The 21,815-nt window shown below is 40.1% G+C and overlaps 1 protein-coding gene across 2 annotated transcripts in view; it reads right to left on the reverse strand.

Annotated features, from left to right (window-relative positions):
- Positions 1-7,412: 7,412 nt before the first annotated feature.
- Positions 7,413-21,815, reverse strand: part of LOC119133027 (gamma-aminobutyric acid receptor subunit gamma-3-like) — a 50,201-nt gene continuing 35,798 nt past the window's right edge. For both annotated transcript variants that reach the window (XM_037268664.1, XM_037268656.1), the window contains exons 8-10: positions 18,726-18,878; positions 13,313-13,506; positions 7,413-9,205 (exon numbers count right to left, since the gene is read on the reverse strand). In XM_037268664.1, coding sequence (XP_037124559.1) covers positions 8,921-9,205; positions 13,313-13,506; positions 18,726-18,878 — 632 coding nt within the window. In that variant the 3' untranslated portion in view covers positions 7,413-8,920. The remainder of the gene's footprint in view (positions 9,206-13,312; positions 13,507-18,725; positions 18,879-21,815) is intronic.

Here is a 21,815-nt window from a genome sequence, read left to right on the forward strand (position 1 = left end):
GGACAAGTATCACTAGTGGTATGACAGCTCCTACGAGCAGTGCGCGAAAGTAGCACTGCTACGTAAGTGCAGTTCAGTTTTGACTTTTAACATGAATTACTGTTTTTAAATACCTATATAGGTACAATTTTCATTCAACCGTTATTGAAGTTTTTTCCACAGTCAAGTTAATGTTAAAGCTTCTAACAAACAAGTTTTGCTGTTACTCATTACAGAGTAAAAATGGCAGATTTGGAAATCCAAACCATAGTGCAGCACAATGTTGTCATTTCTGGTCTGAAGTGTCTTGGGGAACATGTTTGTTCCATTATTTTTCTTTTTCAACTGGTTCAGGTTTACAGCACCGGGCCTTTAAGAGGGGACATGTTTTATTTAAACCTTTTACGTCACACTGCACAACGGTAGGTCTCTAAGTCCCCTTTCTCTTTTAAAAGTCCAGATATCTCCCCTAAAAATAAGATGCACAAGCTTTTTACATCATTCCTCTGGTGCCTGTTGTAGAGTCACTGTGCTAGCCAAGAAATTTGTTCTGTGTCAGTAGTCATGCATGATTCAATTAAAGTGGCCTACCTGAAGGAAAACAATGAAAACAAAAGGAAAAAAACATGCAAAATACATCAACCAAAGGTGTTAAGAGGAAGCTCGAGTCCCTGTTTGATTATAATGCACGGGCTCTATCTAGGTGTACTTAATAAATTGACACGTGGGAATAGAAGCTACGTGCGATTGCACTGCCGCGTGATAAATGTTCCCATCACAAAGTGCTCTTATCTCAACCTTCCCTGCCACCAGAGCTGTCGTATTCAATCAAGTAACTTCCACAAAGAATTGATTTATTTATCTTCAAGCTGCTAAAGAATATCCCCACTAAAGGGTTAGCGCTTAGTGTGAACGTATTCTGAGCGCTGATAAGACAATTTACCCCATAGTATCACAAGCACATTTATTTAGTCGGGACAGGTTTTATGTTAGCTTTTTAAGGGATAATTTTGTTTACCTGGAGCAATTTATCAAAGTGTTTCTCCAACTGACTTCTCATTCCCAGTCTTTATCACATTTCTTTTTTTGACAACTCTAACATTGAGGGGCTTTCTGGGAGTCGATTTTTCGAACAAGCAAAATGTCATCTTGGTCGTTAAAAGCTCAGCAAGTATCCATTCATTTCTTTTCATTTTTTCTCTATCACCATGGTTTTTGAGTTGCTAAAATGTTTTCTTTGTTTGTCACACTGGGTGTTCAAATAATAGCTTGACTGAAAAACAGTGTGTGGACCCTTTTGGGGAGAAGCTTGTGTGTCTTCAGTGATTCCTAAATGCTGGCTCACGACCCAAATGTTGTACTGTACTATTAATGCACTTTCTCAATGGACTATGACTGGAAAAACACACCAAAATTGATCAAGCTTGAATTTTGAAAGGCTTGGAATGCCTGCCAGTCCTACTTCAAAACCAGGGGTCACCAATTCTGTTCCTTGGAGTGTGGTGTCCTGCATGTTTTGTATACGTATCTCCCTGTTGCAACACAACTGATTTATATGATCAGGATCGTTGTCTAGCTTCTGCAGACCTTGCTGATTATTTGATCATATCAAATCAAACACATTTCATATAATTGATTGATTGATTGAATATTTATTGATCCCCAGGGTTGGGGAAATTCAGGCCCCAGCAGTATCCATACCACAGAGTGGGTATACAAAAGACACACAGATGGCATGAGCACAACTCAATAGGCTCTCATAAGGCTGCCACACAACGGCGCCACAAAGAAAGTCAGAAAGTGCACAAGATAAAAGCCATCAAAGCAAAAACAAAGCTAAAAGACAAAGGAAAAAAAGTAACAGCGGCCAACCAGCACCCCTCAATACAAGAGAACACCCCAAAACACAAAATAGCCTCCACGGGGTCCATAGACAGGTGTAAGGGCAGTCCAGTTCAACGGCGCCCAATGGACCGTGGTCGTGAATCGGTGAAAAACATCACAAAGCAGGCAAACGTGTGAGCAGCGTCCTGGGCACCCAGTCGGGTGCACGTGCAGATGGTCACCACGGGGCTAGCATGGCGAAAGTCGTTGGTTCCGACGAGCACGAGGGAGCGGACTCCCCACAGTGGTCGCGGCTGCAAGGCCAAGGCGAGGGACCCGGTCATCACATACTCCATTTTGAATTACGTGATTTTCTGGGCTATTTTCTGCCAGTGCAAGGCATACTGTTGATCAGAAATAACAACTAAAAAATTTAAATACAAAAAACTATACACCTTCCACTTAGTTTGACCACATAGTTCATTGAAAGCTAATTGTCCAATTAACAGTGTTTTAGATGATAAAAAGCAAAATACTTCTTGAAAAACACCCCAAAACAACACAATTGACAGTTAACATCATGGCAATATGCTGTACATATATATATCAACATATTTTCAATACAAACAATAATAAAGGGAAACTGCGTAAAGACAAAACTCTCCATGTTGGATCTAATGCCTTTCCTAATTTACATATACATAATTCATAGAATTGATTAATATCAAATGTGCCCATCTGAATGCATCAGTCAGACAAATTAGGCACTTCTGCTTTATTGGCAATCATCATTTCAAAACATATGCATTATCCACTTGGTTTATAATAAGCAACAGCAACCATCCTCATGCTTAATGACTTTGCTCTTCAAAACAAAATGAATTAATGATGAGTGTTAAAATTCTGACACCATACAATATTCTTTCTATTCTTTTTGTGTGCAATCCATTCTTTTTTGCCATTATTGTCTATTTTATTTTATGTATTCATATTGTGTGTCATTGAGTTTGTATTGCTTTACTATGATGTAGTGAGTGCAATATTCGCTGTCATTACATTTCGACCTATGTCCTCCAAATCTCCAAAAAGTCAGGAAAAAAAAAAGAATTGTGTCAATTAGAAGTGCTGCATTCTCATATGCCGTCATGAAAGCTGTTCCCACTCTGCAGTTTTGGTGCAATGTTTTGGGAAATCTTTTTGAAAATTTGTTTTACGCTGGGCGGCATGGTAGAGCACTGGTTAGCACATCGTCTCTGAGGTTGAGGGTTCGATTCCAGCTCCGTCTGGCCTTCCAGTGTGGAGTTTGCATGGTAGGCCAATGAACCACACCAAATTGCTCGTAGGATTGAGTGTGGGCGAGAATGTTTGTTCCTCTATATGTGCCCTACGATTGGCTAACAACCAGTTCAGGGTGTACCCTGCCTACTGCCCGAAGTCAGTAGGCTCCAACGTGCCCGTGCCCCCCTAAGGAGAAATGGTTCAGATAATGTATGCATGGATGTTCGGCTCTTCAGTTTATTAGCTCTCCTAGTGAATGCAGCCTGCCCAGACACTCGCTTTCCTTTTAGGCTAATAATTTCAGTGGAACCCATTTTTTTCCTTTTTTGTTTTATTGAGGTGGGGTTTAATCAGAGGATTTTTTGTTTTCTGATTTTTTCAGTCTCTGCAAACCAACTCTTTTACAAAACAAATCGAAGTTTTGTTTTGCCAACTGTCAGCAATAAAATGCTGAATGGGAATCAGTGCACTACATTCATGCCACGGCAATATTAGAAAAATTCAGGGACAGGACCTCCAGTCCATTTCCTCAGGATATTTACTGAAGTGACAGCAGGAGAAAGAGAATGCCCTGAAATAGATTTGATATTTATCAAATGCAGTTTGAACGGGCAAATAAAATGGAGGTTAAAAGTCTAGCTGCAGGTTTTAAAATTTGCTTTACTGCTGCAGTATCTAATGATCTAATAAGGAGATAAGAATAGATGAATAGATTAAGGGCCCAAGGCCACTGGTATTAGTGATGATGGGAAGATGAGAAATGGTTCAATTTCTTTTATTTTAATGAAGAAAATACGCCTCTAAAAATATATGACCCCCCCAAAAGAAAAAGAGCAGTACATTTGTTTGCATCATATCACTGAGATTTGTCATGGGTATAGATTCTACATACTACTTGAAAATAGACTTAACTTACTCAGCGTTTCATAACCATTTTAACCCAAATCCTCATAACCAATTTATGAAAATGCAAATGGTTGCTTGTATAAATGTCTTGATTGACAAGCAACCAATTAAGATTGTAAGCTCCATCTTAACAGTGACCTGAACATGTGGTAGAAAATTGATGGATGGGTCTGTGAGTTCACGTTCATAAGCTTTAATGCAATTCGTTTTTATTTATCTTATTACTGAGTTGTCATGGCAAAGACATATAACGTGGACTTGACGCACATGCGTGTTATTGCCAATAGTGGCTGATGGCCTTACACCCCCAATGCACAAGAACAGGTATGGCTGAGTAACAATTTGTCAGACATTCACAACCGAGCTGTAAGCTTGGGTGTCAGGAGGTGCCATAGAAAAAACGGTCGCCAACACATGCCGGAGACACCAGCCTAAACTAAATCCAATTATGGAAATGCCTGTTGTCAACTTCCCACCGTTTCCTCTTTAATGCTGGGCTACCAAATGGAGACACATTAAGTATAGCCAACACATTCCAGCAAATAGGGGAGGTATGTGCAGTCTCTTCAATTATACTGTATGACATAGTAAGACAATTCTTGTAAGTCACATTTCTGGTAGATTCATTATCCAATTTGACATGATGGGATGTTGTGCATAAAGCCAACACAAGCCACTTCAGCTTCCTTGCAAGAAGCAGTAATGAGAATGGAATGTGATAGGAATGCATGTATTTTACCGTACGTGATGAAACCCAGTGTACAGCATGTATGTACTGAACGGCTTAGGTTAGTCAAATACGTTAAAGTAGCGCAGGGGTGACCAACTCGCGGCTCGCGAGCCGCATGCGGCTCCTTTACGTTCATATCAACATTTTCGCTTGAGTTCAATATGGTATGTGGCAGTTCATGTGTGCTCATGTGTATGATGTGGCTCCTTGCGGTAACACAATAAAAAATGTGGCTCATAGTCTCTGACTGGTTGGCCACCCCTGCAATAGCGGAATTCAAAACTGATTAGTCCAACTAAGAGATTAGACTGTGAGAATGCTTCATATTTTTCTGACACTTATTGATAAAAAGGCAAATGAAACATTCTGTAGGTTGTGCAATAGGGTACAAGTGTTGAACCCCTTGGTGAGTGGGAAATTTAGTGGGGGACAAGCCATGTTCAACTCATAGCTGGGATGTGAGACTCCAGCTGTGAGAAATTCACCACTCCTACGCCTCACTGACTTCAATCAGGGGGAAAAAAATGCCTAAAACAACAAATGTCCCAATTTCCATTTAACTCCATATGCATAATTCATGTGACCTATGATTGTGCGTGCAACTTGGCTTTGAACAACAAGTGGTCTGAAGGGCATATGTGCTTTAAAGGTTAAAAGTCTGACTAACATGCTAGGAGCACATACAGTACAGTCGCCTTCACTGTCTTTCAGTGGTTAGCCTTACGTAGCCTTTCAAGGTTTGCCTGCCCCATGCTTTTCTTCGGGTACTCTGACTTCCTCGTATCTTCCAAAATCACACAAATTAGATTCAGACCTAAATAAAAATAAAATTGGAAAGTGTACTTCAGCAGCACGTACAATATTTTCCATAAGAAGAAACAACAAAGCCAGAGACAAAGGGCGAACTTGTTGAAATAATCCAAAAGAAATGAAAAATTGATTTGCTTGTGGCAATATGAAATAAGATCGCTCTTTGATTGGAAAAAAAAAAAAAAATCCACCCAGGCCAGGACACAGAACACTACAAAAAGATGTGCACAGCTTAGTCTTGGTGCCATATTTCAGTTTTTCCTTGAAAATGTTCAAAACATCAAAAAAAGGTCAAATTTGCAACACTGGTTGTCTTTTAGGCTATTAAATAGATAATTTAGTTCAGCAGTCAGGTGAAGGTAGTCACAAGCCTTTTTTGTTTGAAAAATCACTTCTTTGGAGATTCATCACCTGCTTGCTTGCACTACAATGCGGATACAATGTGATTTATGTCGCACTCCCGTGGAAACAAGAGCAGAAACAGTGGAAAGAGGAGAAAGCTGAATAGCGATCTGATTGGGATATAAATACAGTCTGCGGGGTGTCTGGCTCAGACAGATTAGCTGCAGTGCAGAGACTACGCAGAAAACCAGCGTATGTTTGTGGCACACGCCGGTGAGAAAAACACAAAGAGACAGAGAAAGGCAGTGTGCATTTAGAAACAAATTCATCCGGAGTGGCTTCAGAAATCGGGTACGAGGCCTAAATATTTCATTTGTCTCCAAAAAAGAGGCTATAAAGTTTCTAAACAGCCTGCTGTGTTGACAGAATGCCACTTCTATATATATATATATATATATATTTAATCAGAGTAATTAAGAAGAAAAAACAGAATGTCATTAACAAGGGAGGCGATTTTCCAGTTGGAGCGATATTTTTTCACATGCACACATCATATAATTATTTTTGTTTCCTCTTTCCTTATGTCAGTAATATATATATACGACTGACAAACAAAGCCGACCAGATGGGCAAAGTCACAATGTTGGCAATCAACAGGAAGGATGGGGTGATGCTGTGTGGTTGCCTTTTTTGGGGAAGCAGCCAATCAATCATTTTGAAGGTAGCAGTCAAATAGAATCTATCCAGCCATTCATCAGTGGAAGGACAACAGTGAAAAGAAGCACAATGCCGGAAAATATACACGAGACGGAGGAAGGCAAGATATAAGGAGTGGTATTGGGATTGAGCCCAAGTCATAAAATAAATGATTCATATGAACTGCCTTTTTTTTTTACATACCTGTGGTGTGAAAATTGAATGTTAAAACTTGCATTTTGCCGACACAAACGTTTTCGTACTTTCCATAATAGTATCTATTGCAGTCTCACTGATCTTCATTTCCATTTGCTTACTTTCGTCGCCACAGTCAGTCAGGTTGAGCCCTGACACATTTGGAATATGTAAATGAGTCTTTGCTCCAGTTTTGACAAGGATCACATTTTGTACTTTGGAATCAGCGTTTCACACAAGCTTTCTCAGTACCCACAAGAACATGAAAAACTTTCAGGCTGAGCCCAAAAGTCAACTGCAACTTAAACACTGGAACATTGTGAAATTACAATTTTGAAGGGTTGTAAATATATTGGGATGTATGCATTTATTTATCTATTTCAAAATGACTCCACCAAAACATTTTAACTTTCAGCAACTTTTGGCATACTTTTGGCATACTAGTATAACATTCAAAAAAATAACGGGAGGGATCAACCCTATTTGAGAATGATATCAATAAGAAGCATGGCAAACTATATGGATCGATGTAGTGTCCAAATCCTTCCAAGTATTTCCGTTCCTGTTAAACTGTGTCCAAATCCTTGCAAGTATTTCAGTTTCTACTAAACTTATCAGCTGTCTAAGAGCAGATTGCCTCTGTCAGTTTTGGTTATGAAGTGAAATGTTTTTTTTCCCCACAAAGACACTTCACAGTAATAGTTGACCAAAACATTATTTATTCATACAAGCAATGTACCACACACTAGAAAAACATACTTGTCCAGTTAAAAGACATAAGATTTTCTCTGGGAGTACTGATCCATGATCAGCTTGGCCTCTCCCCCCCTCCAACAATGTGAGCGATATAACTGTAGCTTAAAGTTAGAGGTTGAAGTGAGAATACATTTATTGTAATATTTGCAATGCCGTCTAAGTTTTTAATATGTGCGAGGGGGTTGCTAATGCTGACCAAAGCTCAGTACTCAGATTTCAAAGCATCTTTGTAAATGCTGATAAAGATAAAAATAGTCATTTTGTTTTATTAGATTATCGAGATGGCCTAACACTTATAAAGTGTAGTAGAAATACCAGCAGTGTGTAGGGGGGGCTTTATGGTCAAAAGTCAGCACAAAAAGTCAACACCTCTGAATTGGACACAAACTTGTTCAGAGGCCTGATCAATACGTAGTAAATTCACAAACTGGAACTCACTAGCAGTCTACTTATATTCCATTTTTATGAAAAAGGAAACATTAGACACATACAGTAACTCATTTCTCTCATCACACACACACGTACGTACATATGCACGCACACACACACACACGTACTGAGTGAAGCTGGTGTGTGTGTGTTCTACAAAGCCAAAACACAACATTAAAGTTAAGACTGGCTTTCATGTGTGTCTATGTCTCCACACGTTATCCATTATACATTGTGGTGACTGTTTGAACGACTCCATCCCCAACAATTCAGCCTCATCCATTTTTCAGCACTTCTCTCTCTTTCTTGGCCTACAAATGTAGGTATTTTACGGCACCTCGGTTGTTGCTGGACGGGCACGAGAGGCATCTTAGGGTCCCGCAAATGGCAGGCCATTAGAAATTCCCTTTATTTTTCATTAGGGGACAAACAATTTGACCAAGTGGAACTGAATGGGTGGACCTCACTACTACGACTACTACCACTGCATTACTACAAAACATACCAGTTTCGTTCAAGATTCCTTTGTATTTTTGCAGCTTTTGTGCATTCCTTTAATGTAAACTGCATTGTTTGATAGGTGTCTTTGGGAAAAAATACCAATAATTCTAGGAACATTTTGTTATTATTGAGCACTACTATATTTGTAAAGTACCACAAAATGCATGGCGAGCGTCCTACCATTTCATGTAGTCAGAACCATAGAGAGAAAAAAACGGCATGCGGCGGCGTGATGTATGAGCTAATAAAAACAGCAATGCTGCGGTGACCTTGTGCACCCTTACTAGAGAAGGCACTATGGGTGCTCTGCCACCTGGTGGGTCAAAATACTGCATTGCCACCCAGATGTCTGTGGTCTACTTAGTCCATTCCTGCTCATGTCCCTCCTTACCCTCGATTCTGAAAAAAAACTATCCTCAATTCCAGAGGCAGCATGACAAATCCAGATGCTCCAATGCTCTGTCAGGAGTGTGACTAGAGGTAGAGGTAGCTGACCCAGTAAACAATGTTGAAGAGCAAGAAAGAAGTTGGGAAGAATACCCGAGAGTAGGAATCCAGTTCACTGATGTTGACGTGTATGCGTCCTTTCTTCCAGCCGCCTTCTTTACATTCTTCATAGCAGCAGAAAAAACTCTTGCAGTCTTTCCCATCCAGGCACTGGTCCAGGCAGTCATCGTCATAGTCCTGCCAGAAGAGAGCATTGCCCGTGGGCATCATGTGTCGACGAGGGAGTCGCCCCGTGCTGAAGGACGAATATGTCTGTAGAAGGAGAGAAAAATGTGGAGATTTTTTTCAGGAATCTAAGGATTGCGTTGCCACTGTACATGGCAAATTGCGAAAGCAGTAGCGCGCATGCACGCATATACCCACACCTACTGTATGCATGGGACTCAGTACACATCTGCCAATTTCATGCTGGTCTCCTGATATATACAGTAAACCAGTAATAAATACAGTGCTTTTTCGAAATACGAGCCTCAAATAGACTGATTACATGCTTTAACCTGTGAGGATAAACTGAAATATGTTTGGTGTATGGTGGAACCGTGGAAGGTGACTCCTCTCTTAAATGGCAGGAGTGCGAGATTTGATGTAGTACTGCCAGCATTGGTACAAAAATCGAAGGGGTGGGTCAGACGCTATAAATTGGTCTGGACCAAGAAGGAAATCTCTTCAAAACATGATGCACTAGAAAACCTGTAAGCAAAGCTGAAGACAAGCAGATAAGGACATGGATTACTGAAATGTCCTGCGGTCTGATGAGAGCCAGGTAAACTCATTTGGTTCTGATGGTGTCTCGTGTGTGTGTGTGATGGCTGCCAAGTAAGCAATACAGACAAGTGTTTGTTGCTTTTCAATCAAATATGATGTTGGGAGTGCCATGATCGTGCTGGCGGCACTGGGGCCGTACAGTTCATTGGGGCGAATATGAATGCCAGCAGGTACTGTGACACATAAAAGCAGAGCAAGGCAGTATTCCAACATAGTAACGTCACCAAACACACCTCTCAAATACAAACATACAAAAACACTACTATGTAACTGTGTGTGAGATTCAAAAAAATTGTTTATTCAGTTAACCTTATCGAGTAACAGGTGGCCGGCTCCACTCATTACATTACACAGTACCCACTCGTCATCTCTACATCTCTATTAATCTACTAATCAACCTGCAATCAGCACTGAGAAAAAGTTCCACGGAAGGAGGTACGTATATTATCCCTGCCAAGCAACAATTGGGCACTGGGTTCAATATTAATCTGACCGGTAATTTATTTTCACAAGAGATATTTAACGTATTGGAGCATTAATACCATTTTCACTAAAGCAAGCAACACAATAAACTTTAGCATACAATATATCTTCACACTGCTACACTATAATACAGCATTTCACAAGCAACATTGATCAATATCAAAACTTTAAATATAATACATTGCACTCAACATAGATGCTTATACAGATGCAGCAGACCTTCTTTCTTTGGTCCTGCCTGTCTGTCTGTGTAAGCTAACCGGTCCAGTCAAAAATATAAAAATATAATTTCCAGCTTCAACAAGGCAGCTACCAACAATGTTGGCTACCCAAGCTTCATTATGTGCAGTTTTTCCCTTGAAATGTTGTGCCTTAAAAATGAATTTTTAATCATGTCTGACATCGTCCTCCTGAAAGTCAGTCTCAGGTGCAAGTTTTAAGCCCACCCAATCAGAGGGATAAACATAGCTGAACCAATCAGAGGATGGAAAAATGTTTGTCTCTCTGAGGATTCGAATATGAAAGAGCAGAGTGTGGAATTTAAAATCTGATTGGTTTAAAGAAAAGGAAACCAATTTCATCTGTGTGTGTGTTTTGTGTGTGCGTGCGTGTGTGCGTGTGTGTGTGTGTGTGTGTGCGTGTGGTGGGGATGGGGAGGAAGACTCAACGCCGGCACTTGGATTTCTCAATGTGATGGGCAAATAATATTTGCATTGGCAACGCATAGCAAAGCTAGAATTTGCTCAATCGAAAGGAAGCTGATCAGCCAACAGACGCTTGAAATGAAGACAGAAGAAATAAATAGCTCAATTCAATAAATGATTAGACTTTGTTCAATATTGGAAGCTCCACCGTAACCTGACAGGATCCTGCATGTGCTTTATGGATTTGCAATGACATGACTGCCTCCACATTATTTTCTGTCCAGACTATACTCCCAGCAGTTTCATTATTTTTGCATGGACAGTCACAAACCAATAATTAATGTGTCCGATCACCTGCCTACACTAGACCAATATATGGACTGTCCTACCCGCCTGGCACGCACCCCAGAGAAGTGTGATGGCAACATACCAGAGACCTATAAATCCACCTGCAAGCCAGCTCTGGGGAAATCTGACAATAATGTCATCCACCTACTTCCATGCGACAGGGCCATGCTGAGATGGGAAGAGACAGTGACCAAGGACAGAGTGACCTGGACCGAAGACCGAAGGGAGGAACCACGATGCGAGTTGCAAACTATTGACTGGCTGTTTCTGAAATCATGTGACACCCCTCATGAAATAATTGACACCCTAACATCCTATTTATTGTTGAATGAAAGTAAAATCACATAAACAAAAACAGTTACAATATTCCCTAATAACAATTTATGGATGTTGAGTGAGATGAAGTAATGCATCCGTGAGGAAAATTGTGTTTTTAAAAATGTCAATGCTGAGTTTGTTAGGGGAAAAAAAAGATGTGAATTATGATCAAATCAGAGGAGAGCAAAAAAATTGATTAAAGGATAAAGTTTAGTCTCAATATTTTTCAGGAAATGCCAAGAAAGCTTGTAAAGGTTTAAATGTGACGATGGGCAGGGAATCCAAGACAAAGCGCACCCCCCTTCTCCATTCCTTGCCATTGAGTTAAATGTCTTTTTTAGTAGATATTGTGAGCGTGATGATGTGTGCAGGTCCATTCCTGAGTATGTTCCTATCAGACTCGATGAACCTTAGAAACATTAAGCTCGACTCTTCACCTTGGCCCGATGACCTGAGAGGGAGAGTATTGAAAGAAAATGTTCATGAACTCAAAGGTATTGTCTCAAAGCTATTTCAGTACTTTAAGAATTCCAGGTATCTGGAAAAAGTCAATTATTCACTTCTACTTCCAAAAAAGCCTGGAGCAACTGAAGTAAAAGATTGGCGACCCACTGCAATTACATCCATTCTGGGGAAATGCTTTGTGAGAGTCATCAGTAGACGAATTACAGCATCTGTTACTAACTGCTTAGATCATCTCTAGTTTCCCTATAAAAGTCAGAGGGGAACTGATGATGCTACTGTCACTCTGTTCAACACCTTGACTAAGCATCTTCAGGGCTGTTTTATTGATTTTACATCTGCTTTCAACAGCATGCAGATTCACACTCTGCTGCTGTTGCTGCGACTCATTGAAATAGGGCTATATGGAGGTCTTAGACATATTGCCAGAAATTTAATTTCTGACCGCTGTCAACAGGTACTTGTTACTGACTCTCTCGTTGGTGCTCCACATGGTTACATTTCTCCTTGTACACTAATTAATTCCTGTCTCGATTATTTGGAAGTCACAGAAACAATTAAAGGAGCCCTGACATGAGCTTTGCAGCAATAATAATAACAGCAAACACATTCTTTCACATGGAGTGATGAAAAGGCCCCGCCCCGTAACGCAACAACCAAAACGCACACACAGAGGCAGTACAGCAGAGAGCTACAGGTTTCTCAAATATGTTGCTCAAACTCAACTTTGTGTTACTTGCTCAGTCGAAAAACAAAAGTCGTTATTAGCCGTGAGCTTCGACACCCCCGACCAAATGGCAACAGCAGCTTGACAAGTAGACGTGTGCTGCTGCCACTGAATCAATGGTGACAGGTGCAGCAGCCTTGAGAACTCCCACGCATTGAGCTTCTAGCGCTCTTTGGGTGACGGCAAGAAAGGTTCTCAAGTGGCACACTTTTGCTCATAACGACATGCACCTTTGACATGGTGAGCTCGCTAGCATGGTGCACTTTATATACGTACAAAGAGACAGCCTCAGTCAGCACTCAATAGAGTTTCTGAGTGGCGATGTTTCACACCAATGTGTTTTTTGTGACTAAATGAATCACAGTCACATCTGGAATGTTTGATCAAATGAACATGAATACATAATAAAGCACTTGACCCCTTTTGATCAGACAGATGGGTCCAATTCCTCAGCGCAGGCTCCACTAGTGAAGTCAGAACTCCTTGGAGCATCGTTGGTCTTCATTAAATGGCTGACACTATATTTCCAAAGCGGATTTGTTGTTTTGAATACATTATGAACCTAAAGACGAACCGTGGCGTTTGACCGGAATGAAGACGTAAGTGGCTTACCAGTTTTTGCATTTTTGCTGGAGGTCTGCGGGGACCAGAGCAGTAGTTGAGCATGGCGTACTCGATCATGGCAGCAAAGACGAACAGGAAGCAGACAGTGACAAACAGGTCCATTGCCGTCACATAGGAGACTCGAGGGAGGGAATTGCGGGCCACAGTGCTCAATGTGGTCATGGTCAGCACCGTGGTGATGCCTGAAAAGGTCAATGCATGGGTGAGGGATGCTAACACCAAAACTTTGTGACTTCAGGTTGTGATCACAGTAGTTGTACAATTAATTACACTTTTGAAGGATATTAACCCCCAATCCCCAATATTTGGACAAGTTTCCAAATCATACAACCGTTAAGGCATTCAAAGACATGAGAACACACAAACGTCATTGTGCTGCTGCTGTCAGCCCTGAGGAGATTATTTGCAAGGTTTCTCAAGTTAAATACATTTGTGCACTTTTAAAGTTTTCACTTTAGTACAAATTTACAATAATCCTGTCATCACATCGATATTGCTGGCATGGAAGGAAAGCTTTGAAGTGTTTTCATGAAAATGTTTGAATGAATCCTGCGTCAAAACATGCCGTTATTAGAAAGATTGCTAAAAAGGGCTCCGTGGGACCTTAAGTAAAATAAATTCTGTCAGTGAATGGTGCAAACAGAAAGGTGGGAAAATGGCAGTGTTGCGCATAGTCATACATGCACATGTGGGCCAAATCACCGTCTCTGGCTTTTCATTCTCATCTTTTCTCTTCTTTCCTCAGCCTTTTTCATTCTCATCTCCCTCTCTACATGCCTTTCATGGTGCTGTTTTCACCCAGCGTTTCCATAGAGACGAGTTGCTCCCTTCTATTTTGAGCTACCGACTGGTCGAGTGATCGTCTTAGATTTTCTCCCCTCGCTCATTACATTTAAGGTAAATGAAGAACTCTTCCTCAAATCTAAGTGCATGCGAGGGGTGTTTGGCACAATGTTGCTTCTGGCCATCAAATTAAATCCACTAATCTTATTTCCACAGGTTCATTCACTCTTTGGAACTTGTCTCTCAGTGATGCCATGGCAACAAAGGTGATACCTTGTCTACTGACTACCGAAAAGAACCTGTGGTGTGACAATATAGGCAACGGAGTGACAGAACACACACATCACTCCGGAAGTATTGGAACAGTGAGGCAAATTCCTTTTTTTTTTTCTGCAGACTAAAAATATTTAACCGTTTGACACCTTGAGATGAATATGAGACAAGAGAATTTTTCAGCTGTTATTTCCAAGTACTTATAAATGAATCTGATACAGTTTTTAAATCATCAGTTGTAGCAAAACACCAAGATAGCAAAAGTATTAACAGATCAATCTAAGAGAAATGGTAGTAACTTTAATTTACAGTGAATCACTGCATATTCATGGTTTAGCATTCTCAAATCAATTTTTTTAAAAAGCAATTATACATTATTGACTTAAAGAATCTCATATTGCCATTTCTGTTGTACTTGGGCTAAATCAATGAATTATTTTGGCACCCACTTGTCGCATCTTGGTGCCAGGGAGCTATGTTGAATGGAGTGGAGGAATTTCATTTATACGTATATAAAGGTCGTTGCCACAATCCTATGGCAAGTATAGGCAACTCAAAGCCTTTTTGGAATAGATGTCGATTGCACTGGTTACAAAACATTTGCTTGCAACCTTTGCTAGTGAGTTTTATATCGTTATCTCCCAACTTGATTGGTTGCATTTTTCTTTAAAATGGTAGACTTAAGACTTCTGTGTTCATTTTGGTGCTGTCATCGCCAATGAAGAATGAGTTTAAGTGAAAAATAGGTCAGGTCAAACACAATCTTCAAATCATGTCATCAGATATAAAAAACACTGATGTCATGATCGCAACAGTTTGACTCTGGAACTGATTTATTTCCTCTGTTTTTTCACATTTCAAACATAGAGGATATCACCGCTCAATTCACTTCAATTTCACTCCATTTTTGTGTTCTACATAGAAACCCTTCTCAAAAATACTGACAATTTCACACATATAAAATGCTGCTCCTCATTGCTGGCCTCGTTTTCGCTAATGGTGTTTATAACATGCAACTGGCCAGTTTTGTCAAGCGTAGTTTAATCTGATTAAAGGTGATTTAAAGCCACATCTGCTATGCATTCAGTCTGGCATTATTTCCACTGACCCTGCCATGATCATTCACTTCTTTAAGGCAGTTTACTGGGCTATACATTAATGTGTTGACTCTAGAAAAGTAGGTTTTTTTTTTTGCTGTGAAACACGTGATCACCTGTGTTTGAAAGAAAAAAAAAACCCTTGCAGTCCAGTTTGAAGGGCCGATACCGCCAAAGTTTATCTCTGCCATCTCTTCCCTAGAGGAGCGCTGTCAGCTTTCTTTTGACATGTTGCCTCTGAAAAGCGTTTGTGTGAATGATGGCTCTTCTTGGGAAACCTTAGATAGATTATCTGATGAAGGCTGTGCCGAAACTTGATCATGTGTCAGATTTAATTTTATCGACCAATGCTTTTTTTTTTTAATGTTGAGCCTTTTTTCCTCTACATTTGCACCGTATCATCTGAACTGTATCAGTTTCTTCTGGTGGGTTCGTCACCATGGGGGTGTACCGATATTATTTATGTTTTCAATGAGAGCATCCAGTACATCGAGAATCAGCAGGAGAACAATCCCGCTCACATTGCAGTGCTCAGCCACTCAAAATGCTTGCTTAATGGCCGCAAGGTCGCTGGGCATCACCATGGAGGTGGGAATTTTTTTTTTCCCCAGGGGGACCAGGCTGTCGGCACAATTGTCAGTCACAGTTCCCGTGCCCAGCTCAGAGCAATGTGTGTGTAGCCTACATTGTGTGTGGCTGCGTGATTTAAAACTCACAAATGTATTTGTAGCACGTACACTGGCAAATTAAATTAAGGACAACAGAGACTCAATTGGAGCACAGCTTATTTACATAGTGAATATAACACCGTTGTTTCAGACCAATAACAATAGCTTGAAAAACTGCCTCCTGCTCATTGCCAACCCAGATCATGTCAAATCTATCTAAATTAGACAGGATAAACCAGAAAGGATATCAAAGATAAGAGACATATTTTAAAATATACGATACATATTGCATGGCACCTTAAACATCAATATGTGTTTATGTCTCACAGTAGCGAAACTAGTTGTAGTTGTCACGATAGCATGTTGATCGATTTGTCTTGGACTATTTCATTTAACTCTACAGTTCCTTAATTTCCTCATTCTTTACTAGAGTCACGAGCTGTGTGATTTCCCATCATAGGCCCTATAGCTCGAAACTCCATCTGAGCTGCACAGATTGAGCTCTAACAAGAATCAACCCCAGCTCGCCTCTCCTACTCCCAACCTTCTGCTCCCCAAATGTCCTGCCTGGATGAGGAGTGGCTGAGTGACAGCTCTTTGCAAATGCCACCTGGCGGCACTACCATTTTAAGCGCTGCTGCTCAGGATGGGATTCTGTAGCATTGCCTTCCTCATTTGAGTGTTGGCCTCCTCCTTCTTACTGACATTTCGGGTCCCACTTTGTTTGGCATCCTTGTTTTATGTCTGCCTTTTCTTCCTCTTATCTCCCCTCTTGCCCTCTGGCCTCGAGATCAGCTCTCAGACATCACTTGAAAATGGAGGCGGTGAACCAGAGAAGGCAGGGTAAATGACTTTGTGTCGCTGAGTTGAATGGGGGTGTTTATCAGGGGTGGGACACTCGCTTCCTGGTGCTGCCTGTTTGTTGTGTTCGTTGGAAGTGATCACAAGCCTTTCTCAGAAAGTGGCCGTGTATCACAACACCGCCTATACGCTGGGAGCATTTGCTGCCTTTCATTGTGCCTGAAAGACGGGTTGACTGAAGCTATTATGTCCACGCATACACAGGTAGTACATTTGCAGCACAAAATGTCCGCCACACATAAGGTGTTTAAAGTGGACATGGTAAGTAAATAAAAATGTCCACAAATAAAGGAAACACAGTTAGGTCTGACTTTCTAAAAACTTGTTTTTTTTAATTTTTTTAATTTTGTAAATGGTAAATTATAAAATATTTTTTAAAATAAATTATATAAATATTGTGCTTTTCTACTCAAAGCGCTTCACTTCTTCATTTTTTTCCATTGACAACATACCATCAGGAGAAACCAGGGGTTTAGGGTTTTGTTCAAAGACACATACATGGACATGGGCACAATGGCTGTGAATCAATCCATCAACATCTGAGTTGGTAAACAACAAGTCTACCACTGAAACACGGCGTCCTCACAAAAAGAATGTTTGCTTACAGACAGGTCAAAAACTCATCAAAAATTCATTTAGAAATACCCGTGTGTGGGGGGCCTGAGAGGCAGGCACACAAAGTCAAAGTCTGCTTTATTGTCAATTTCTTCACATGCCAAGACACAAAGAAATCGAAATTACGTTCCCACTATCCCACGGTGACAACAACATTTTGACGTTTATAGCTCAAGTGATTTGCCATCTTGCCTAACGTTATGGGCGGTAGTAGCTCAGCAAAACATAAAACGTTTTGTATTATGACACTACAGTTTGAGGTGAAAAGAAAAAAACAATCATAACAGGGATGCCTCATGGAATGCGCTAACAGCAGACAGTGCATGACGTGATTTTTTTTCCTTTTAATCTCGACAGACCTAAGTCCAGTATACTGTCTTTATTGCCGTAGGGAAGTTTTAACAGAATTTCTGTGACAGCGCTTGATTAGGGGCACTGGGAACTCAGTGGACTAAAGATTTTTTGCCAAATAATTACTCTGGTTACAATAAATTTACGCTTACTGGTATGATTACTGCACATGCCATCAATCTAATTGATTAAATGAAATGGAAAATGCGCCACAGTAAATCTAATTATGATAACTGAAGCACGTGGCGTCAAGATTACTTGATTCAGTTTGACATTTTTTTGGTGTATTTGGAGTGCAATGACTAACGATTTTTCGTACTTGATTTTTACATTTTATATGCTCATATATCTGTTAATCCCTCCCCACCAATATTGATTTATTGAAGGAATACAGTATTTATAATATACACAGATTCACAATATAATGGTCTGGATTTGTAATTGCAGTGTTCATCTTTTTTCAGTGACTTGCTAGAATACAACTTGTGTTATCCCTTTGGAATTTGTGAACATATTGTGGATATGCACAAACATGCAGGCATAATGAAGTCACTTACCACAATAAGACTTCCAGGCAGAACTCATCATCCAAAAGACAGCAACAAACAAAGTGTCAGCATGCAGGACACTTAATCATGCAAGTAAAATAAATTATTAATGCTTGTGGAAAAGCAAGTGTCACTGATGGGTAGCAAGTTTTAAAAACAAAAAAAGTTATTCATAATGCCCAGTTGCACCACATGTGCAGCTTACCCAAGGCTGTCCTCGCCGGCGTGGCGTCACTCTTGATCCAGAAGGAGACCCAGGACAGGACCACAGTCAGGATACACGGGATGTAAGTCTGAATGGTGAAGTAGCCCATCCTTCTGCTGAGGTCAAAGTATACTGTCATCAACACATAGTCTCCTGTTGGAAGGAAATTAGAAGACATTTGTCACTTGAAAATGATGTCTATAGTTGTGATAAACCACATCATGACAATGTACGTATACTAGATGATTAAAGTGACAGCATCAATGGGACATTTTGCAGTTTTTTTTCCTGACTCAGCTTCACCCCTCTTCGTCATGGTAATGAAAAGTCGTAGTTCTGATTGATGTTGCAATACAGATGGAGCGGGGGGCTCATTTGCACAAGATAGGACTGTCTGCTACAAACAGTTTAATTTGGAGTTCTACCAGCATGTACAAAAACAAGCACAGTCATTGTTTACATAAAAGAGTCGAAAAGTTGGTGAACTAAACAGGCGCACCCAAGATTGCATCCACCAAACATTTCTGCAGTTAATTTTGATTGATTTAGCTGGCGCAATGTGATTTATCAAAGGGCTGATTTTGAGTCTTTAAATAGTTCCTCTGAATGGGACCAATCATACAAGTACGTAGGCGTAGGCATGAGGAGAGGCGTCGGGGGTCTTCTCCAACATAAAGTATTACGACATATGTTCAGCAATGCCATTTTAAAGCTTCTGAATGATCTAAAAGCTAATTTGGAGCTAGTCACAGGAAGGAATCATGCCACGTGTCCCATGACAAAATGTCTTTTATAATTTACTTTTCCTTGTGTCTGGATCACTTCAGTCCACTGTGACAATTGTCTGCTGCGAGCCTTGCCTTGAGCACTATTTCGGGTGTGCTGCCCCAAGTTCTAAAAGTAATGCAATGTTAGTTGGGGACTTGGGATGAGTTACTACCTGGTAAACACCACCCCTAAACTACCTTTATTTTTATCTGTCAGTTGATGAAAGCTTAAGCACCTTGAAGTTTTAAACTGCCTGAAGTATTCCGGAATGAAAGAGTTATGTCTCAAGGTAATATGAAACAACTAAGATTACTTTTCTAACTATAAATTTTGTTTCATCCTAATGCACAAGACCATTTATTTGTCATCCAAACTGAAACATCCTCAAGCTTGGTCAACATGTTGGACTTAAACGGCAGTGATTCTCGCCACTCTACTCACTAAACCTAACACAATGAAGTGGGAGAAGGAAAAAAAAGAGCAAGATGTGAAATGGAACAGGACAAAAAAATTAAAAAGAAACACAATAATTGGCAACCGTGTGTTAAGTAACATATGTGTTACTGTAAAAGGTGCACATTTTCAATTAACTGTCTCCAGTTTGAAGCTTTGAGAAAGAATCGATAAAAAAAAAAAAAATCACATTCTTATCTGAGGTAGTGATGTCATGAATGTGTCGTGATGTTTTTGGTGTCTTCATGAATCATCATGTGTCCATACCAGACTCCCTAAACTGAGGGAAATTTGCATTTTCAAGCTGGAAATATAGTCATTATTGTGAGGTTGTGTTAGCTGAAAACAACAAGGTCTGTTGTCAACACTAAGTTAAAAAAACATGGATTGCAGTACAGTGTGCATTTAAGCTTAAAAGAGAAAGTCCCACCAGAGTCTGGGACTGCAGGAGGTCGCCAGATTTGTTATATTTATGAACAATGTACTTTATAAATGTTGCAGCTTTACTACATTAATAGTTAATTGTGACAAGTAAAGAAAGTTGGCCTGTATTAGATATTTTATTCAAAAATACATTTATGTGAGGTGAAGTCTAAGGCTACGTTCACACCACATGTCTTAATGCCTAATTTGTCATTTTTGGGTGTGATCAGATTTTTTTTGTGTGTGTGTGTAAGTGTTCACATTCCATGTTAAATGCAACTTCAGTTTTTCTGATGTGTGAACATATGCACCCCCAATGCACAGAAGAAAAAGACGTCACTCGCAACGTAGTGTTTGTGGAAGTACTAAATGTGGTCCATTGAGCAGGCGCCACAGGCCTATCTCGCAGATATTTCATAGCCACAGAGGAGCAATTGGTGAATTGGTGAGGTGGAAATAGTTTTTGGGGGAATGAGGGGAGGATGTTTGATCCATTTCATGCATTGCTGTGCCAAATTAAAAAAAAAGTCTATGTCACTGAATTACTGAATTATAATTATTGTATTGCTATGAATACAAATGTCTACTTAATGCTTTGTGTTCAAGCCGGAAGTTACTTATTCCAAATTTTCAGATCCACGGCCTATCAAAAGTCAATCTTCCTTCCTTTCGCTCTGTTGAGCCGTTCAGATTGTCAAAAAATATCTGACTGGTCACATATGGGCAAAATAATCTGAATTGAGATGCAGTGTGCATGTAGTCTAAATCTTTTTTTTTTAAACAAACTTACCCCTTAGCATGTATTAAACGCCGTTCTCCCGTCACTTATAAATCCGCCAAGTACTGCATTCGCGAAAGGTGAAGCACGAAGTGGCGAGGGATCACTATATCTCCAAAGGACAATGAGTGAGTGTGTTGTAAAAATACAGCAAGAGCCAAGGCAGCCATAAGGATGACAGCGCTCATCTGTCATCATTTAGTTACCCCCACCAATGAGCTCATGTGTACATTGGGGCCGAGTTGCCTCATGTGTACATTGGGGCTGAGTAGCATGTTTGTGTGCAAACTGTAGTTTCCCCAAGAATATTTACTATTACATTTTGTTTTTCAAAATGAAAAAGAGAAGGATTGTGTATTTCTTTTTCGTAGAGAAAAAAATCTAAGAAGCTGTGATGTCAGTCTGAGTTCTATCGCGATGTGATTTAACGTTAACCTTTAAAGGGGCCATTCAACATGTCCTGACACTTATACAGTGCTCCTGTCAAATTACACAGGCTCTAATTGTGATATGTTGCCCTTCTATACGATGTTTTTACTCTTTTATCCCACGGAATCAGAATCAGGCATTTGGATTAAATATTGCTCCGCTTTATGCTCTTCGCATCCAATTGCATACTTGTTCATTTACTGATTTTTCAGTTAATACTGGTGACAAAAGAGAACATT

Source organism: Syngnathus acus, chromosome 2 (assembly GCF_901709675.1).
Source record: "Syngnathus acus chromosome 2, fSynAcu1.2, whole genome shotgun sequence".
Taxonomy (NCBI): domain Eukaryota; kingdom Metazoa; phylum Chordata; class Actinopteri; order Syngnathiformes; family Syngnathidae; genus Syngnathus; species Syngnathus acus.